This window comes from Myotis nattereri (genome assembly GCF_964212035.1).
Source record: "Myotis nattereri genome assembly, chromosome: 2".
In the NCBI taxonomy this organism is placed as follows: Eukaryota; Metazoa; Chordata; class Mammalia; order Chiroptera; family Vespertilionidae; genus Myotis; species Myotis nattereri.
In genome coordinates this window covers 123,543,608-123,549,607 of record NC_138076.1, presented here as the reverse complement: position 1 = coordinate 123,549,607, position 6,000 = coordinate 123,543,608, and the positions used below count along the sequence as shown (strand labels likewise).

The window sequence follows — 6,000 nt, the reverse complement described above, 5'->3', positions numbered from 1 at the left end:
AGGCTTATGGTTTGGGCTGCATAGCAAACTCAGAGGACACAGCACAGAAGCTGGAAATGTGTCTCTTGATCTAATCAGGGCAAATGTTCTCACTTTACAATACTGAGAAAGCCTCCAGCAGCATAGCTCTTTGCTTCATAAAGGTCCTTGGAAGGGAGTGTGCATGTGTAGGGTGTGGTAATACCTTGCATCTGCATGCTGTGCTAGCATCCATTATGGAGCTTCATTTTCCCAACAGCCCTCTGAGGTGGGCACATTAGGAACTGTAGTCCTATTTAACACCTCAGGACATGGAAACTAGCATAAATTAAGTATCTTACTCTGGGTTACCCAGACACTTTGGAGGCAGAGCTAGGATCTGAACCCAAACATCCTGGTCTCTTATTAGATTCTGTACACTAAGGCGGGAGGCTCCTTTCCTTGGGATAGGGATGTTTTTCTTTTACTCTCCCTCCCAGATACAGTTTCCTATGTTGGTTCTATATGGAGATATATCCAGCCTCTTCTGAAGTTGGCCCAAGAGGAGAATGACATGTTGGCGATATGTCATGGTAAGGGTCAGGAGGGTCTGGGGAAAGGCTTAATTGGAATCCGGGAGGGAGGAAAGAAGGCCAGGAAGAGACTGGGTCTCTCTGAAGTTGGACCCCATAAGTCTATGGAAAGTGCAGATGATTGCTGAGAGCAGGCCAGGTATGAGTAGATGCTGTTCTCCATCTGACCTTTCTTGGCCTGGTTTGGGGCAAGGAGCAAACTTGATAGGGAGGCTGTAGGTGTTGACTGCCTTTCTCTTTCACTTTCCCTGCCTATCCTGGAACTAGGTGAGGTCAGAAAGGAACGATAGTTGGGGAGGTGGTGGGCAGGTGGGTCTTTCCCAGAACAGGACCCCCAAAGCCCTTTTTGGGTTGGAGAGGAGAGGACTGTACATATAGGTGTGCATGCTTTACTTTGTGGGATGGGAAAGGTGATGGGCAGCTCTAACTCCCTTCCCTCCGTACAGTATTCTACGGATTGGTTGTCAGTGCCCAGAAACACCTGGATCCCTGGGATGATAAGGTGATGGACTTTAGTCAAAGGGAAATGTCCATGAAGGCCTACATCACCTTCCGCATCTTCCTCAACCGTTGGTCTTTGAACAGCACGGACAAGGTGGGAGTGGGAGATTACAGGGGATGGGTGGATGGGCTGAAGGAGTAAAGCTTGAGCCAAAGTTAGGCTCAAGTTTGTCCACTTGCTGGTAGAAGGGTCTTCTGGGAGAGCAGGTGTTCCTCCTCAGGATCCTCTTACCATGCTCCAGAAAAACATAGAGTAAAAAAACACGGCACTGTCCATTCACTTATTTGTTAAGTGTGCAATTTACATTTATTGATTAGTCTCATTTGCCAGGCATGATGCTAGGACCTGGTCATACAAAGATGAATAAAGCCCAACCCCTGAGTGTTTGTCTTCCTCATCCTATTGCTGATGCAAGTTTGTATATCTCTGTAGGCACAGGTGACAGAGCAGGTTCTGCAGATAATGGGCCACCTTTTCTTCCTTATGTCACCAACCAAACTCAAGGACCAAGTGAACCGGTTAACACAATGGTTAATGATTTTGATGTCCACGAAAGTGACACCTTTCTACATTTCCCAGGTGATTGGGTTGTGCGTGAGAGGGAAATTTGACTCGTTCATGTATTTCATATTTATTGCGTAGTTAATGTTGGAGTGGGCAAAGCTTGGCCCATAGGTCAAATCCATTCTGAAACTTATTTTTGTAAGGAATGTTTTACTGGAACTCAGCCATGTCCATTTGTTGAATTCACCTCATGCTTTGAAACTCTCTGACTTCCTTGTCTCTGACCTTTAGAGCCAGCTTGAAAGGGCCTATGAGATAAGATCAAGCCTACCTGGAGTACCTCCCTATGTTAAAGTTAACCAGTGTGGGACCTTACTTATGAAGGGTGTCCCAAAATTCACGCAAGAAGTAATTTTGATAGAAAACACAGGTTTATAATTAAAAATTTTAATCTTTTTATTGATTCATAAAGTATACAGTATAAGGTTATGTATAGAATAGCATATTGGGTAAATGGCTTCTCGAAATGTCCAATTCTTGACTACAGTGCCGAATTGATGTCCTTGGACTCTCAGCTACACTCTCACAAAGTGCTTTGATGTTTTGTGTTGAACGACTTGTTGAAGGATGGCCAGAGTGTTTAAGATCACTAATTGATCCAGTCTGTCTAAATTTTTTAATTAATCTCTTCACAGTTGATGAAGTAAAATCACTATTCCGACCATATTTTGCACAAAAATTGCTAACTGTAGCTGCCAAAGCTTCATTATTTTTATAATATTGCTCAACAATGAAAACGTGTTGTTCTTTTGTGGAGTGCTCCATTTTTAATAACCCTGAACTGTCAGCTGTCACGCTATCTTTTTTTTTTCATTGGCAACACTTGACGGCACAAATGGCGTAAAATTCAAATCTTGGGTGAATTTTGGGACACCCTTTATCTGCAAAATCCTTTCACATCAACACCCAGCTTAGTGCTTGATTGAAAAACCAGGAGACAGTGTGTGTACACCAGGGACCTGGGATTTTAAGGGCCATTTCAGAATTATGCCTGTGATAGAAATGTTATACACATATTAGGTATTTTTATGAACAGAGTTTCAAGAACCAGAACACAAATGTTCTGATTGTTGTTTCAGTTTTCCTTCTAATTCAATGGCATTTCTCAAACTGAGTTCCCCCAACTTCTAATGAGTATTTCACAAAAAGAAGGCGTGTTATTTAGTAAACTGGGTGAGAAATGTTGAGTTTAAAATTAAACAAATTTCTTACCTGTAGGACTTCTCTGAGTGTTCAATATGTGGGTTAGTCTGGTCCTCTAAGAAGCACATACCAACTTGGACTAGAGGTGCAAGAGAGTTATTGGAGGGACACCTGTGAGGAAAAAACAGGCAAGGAGCCAGAGGAGGCTGGGAGAGCCATCAGACTGAGGAGAAGTTCTGACCATTGATAAGGAGAAGGAGAAGGGGGAAAGATGGGAGAGAAGGGAAGAAGAAAAAGTTTTACATTAGAGTGTCGTTCTAAGAAAGTTCAATGCTAACAGGGAATCAATGCCAACAGGGAGTCATTGAGCCAATGTTACCCATCAGAAAGTCCTACATCTTGCATATGTAGGCCTGCTTTAGTGGGCCTGCCATACTCAGTCATTGGCTGGAAGAAACCTTTGGGAATCTAGCCTCACTTTTAAACAGTGATGGATTTTAAAATAAAGAAGTTGGAGATGTCGTTCAATTATGCCCTCCAGAATAGGCATCTGAGAGGCACATTTTTCATGGTTGCTCAACATGGTAGTATGCACTTGTAAATTTCCAACAGGAGATTTTTTTTCTTTTTAGTGCAACCCCCATTAGCATCAAGTTTTCAGGGATCACCATTTGTGGTCTACCATTGCACTACCACCTCACATGCACTTTCTTTGGTGTGTGAAGATTTGACCTTCCTCATGTATGTGCTCTGAGCTTTCTCCTTTTGTAGAGCAGCCAGTCTCTCATTTACTAGTACCTACCCTCCTGTCATGTGTCTGCATGTTGCCTCAGGTAAGGTCTGTGAACCTGGAGCAGAGGTTTGCTCTTTGAGGTCAGTTAGCCAGTTAGAGGATGAAATTTGTAACCTACCCGCTAGTCTGCAGATTGTGCAGGTAGAGATTGTACCCTACATTTTACGGACAGTGGAAATGTTTTGGCTATTTCCTCCTTCTCTCTCCTCCTCTATCACTCCAGGGGATAGTGATTAAGAATCGAGATATTTATCAATCTGTAGTACAATTTGTTTGGAAATTAACTAGCACTAGCCAGCTCTACTTAGGGAGGCTGGCCCAATGTGGGGGTCTATCGGCAAACCAAAGGGGAAGAAATGTTAAATATTTAAAATCCAGTGGAGGGATTTCTGCTCTGGCAAAGATCGAGGCCAGAATTACTCTCTTCTCTGAAACAACTAAAACACTACGCAAATATATGAAGTAATGGTTCTCAAACTATTGAACAGCAGGCAACAAAGAATAGTGTCCCTGAGAGACAGTGGAGACATTGCAGAAGCTCTATTGTTGCCCCTATTTACTTCCTTGAGAAAATTTCCAGCCAGTGGCAGAGGAAAAGAAACCCCAGGAAGAGTTGATGGACTTTCTGAGTTGAGAAGATAGGACTGAGGGGCCAGGGAGACCAGCATAGCTAGAGTTTACAGGGTGGAGTACTAAATAGTCCGTGTGTGTGAGGAAATGGTTCCAGGTGAGGAAAACGCCCAAGCCTGAAAGAACAGTAGCCAGAACTCACACAGGGCCAAGAATTACACCTGTTCCCACCAACCAGTCTTAAAACCTTATAATTCATAGGTCGTTAGGTAGATGGGTGGCTTGGGGACCAAAATTAACAGTAGGCTGAATGCTTTTCTGTTCCTGCCTAACTAATTTTAAAAGCAAGACCCAAAGGATCAAATTATTTTCAAGTGACTTTGTGTTCCAGGGAAAACTCAAGAATATTTATAGGAATACTAAAATGTCCAATACCCAATAAGGGAAGTTTACAATGAGTCACATTAATTTTTTAAAAAATAACCAGGCATGCTTAGAAGCAGGACAATATGACCTATAATAAGGAGAAAAATATATAAAAAACTGACCCAGAACTCACACAAATGTTAGAAGTAGCACACAAGGACATTTAAACATGTTTTATAACTGGTTCTATTGGATTAAAAACTAGAAGAAAGTTTAAGTAAATAAGTAAAAACCAGGAAAATATATTTTAAAAGGACCCAAGTTGAACTTCTAGAGTTAAAGACTAGAATATCTGTGATGAAAAACACTGGATACTATTAATGACAGATTAGACATTGCAAAAAACAGTACTTGTTTATTGAAGACTGCAATTGAAATTACACAAAATGAAACAGAAAAAGTGAAAAAAATAAATAAAGAAGAAAGCATCAGCCTGGCCAGAGTGGCTCACTGGTTGAGCGTCGACCTATGAGGCAGGAGGTCATGGTTTGATTCCGGGTCAGGGCATATGAGCAGGTTACAGGCTTGAACCCCAGTGGGGGGCATGCAGGAGCCAGCCAATCAATGATTCTCTCTCATGGTTGATGTTTCTATCTCTCCCTCTCCTTTTCTTTCTAAAATCAATAAAACAATAAATTAGGAAAAAAAGCATCAGTGAGGCATGCAACAACTCTAAGCAGCTTAATTTATGTGCAATATGAGTCCCCTCATAAAGGAAGAGACAGAAAATGTATTTGAAGAAATAGTGGTTGAACAATTCCGAAATCTGAAGAATAGAATAAACCTACAGATCTAACACAGTCAATGAACCCAACACAAGAGATAAAAAAAACTACTCCAAATCATGTTACAATCAAATTTCTCAAAACCAGTGGTAAAGAAAAAAGGATTTTTAAAAATTAACTTTATTGGAGTGACATTAGTTAGCATGAACATGGAGGTTTCAGGTGTGGGCTTCTGTATTATAAGGTCTGTATATTGCTCCATGTGTTCACTACCCAGTTAGATCTTCTCATGTCACCATATATTAGTTCCCTCTGCTCTCCCCACACCTATTGATCCAGTTTGAATTCATTTTTGTACGTGGGACCAAACTGTAACCCACTTTCATTCATTTATATGTGACTTTCCAGTTTTCTCAGCACCATTTATTAAAGAGACTATCTTTATGGTGTGTTTCTGGCTCCTTTGTTGACAATTATCTGTCCATATACATGTGGTTTTATAGCCTGGCTCTCTATTCTGTTCCATTGACCTGTGTGTCTGTTTCTATGTCCGTACCATGCAGTTCTGATGATCATAGCTCTGTAGAATAATTTGAAGTCAGATAGTTTGATACCTCCAACTTCATTCTTTTTTCTCAGTATTGTCTTGGCTATTTGGGGTCTTCTGTGGTTCCATACAAATCTGATGATTTCTGATTCTATTTCTTTAAAAAATGACATTGGAAT

General features: G+C 41.1%; 1 protein-coding gene across 1 annotated transcript in view; it reads left to right on the top strand.

Moving 5' to 3' along the window:
* Nucleotides 1-1,056: 1,056 nt before the first annotated feature.
* Nucleotides 1,057-6,000, top strand: part of LOC308513847 (maestro heat-like repeat-containing protein family member 1) — a gene marked incomplete at both ends in the record, with an annotated part of 76,835 nt that continues 71,891 nt past the window's right edge. Inside the window, 2 exons of the mRNA XM_081083948.1 lie at nt 1,057-1,146; nt 1,486-1,632. Of these exons, the coding sequence (XP_080940074.1) occupies nt 1,057-1,146; nt 1,486-1,632 (237 nt within the window). The remainder of the gene's footprint in view (nt 1,147-1,485; nt 1,633-6,000) is intronic.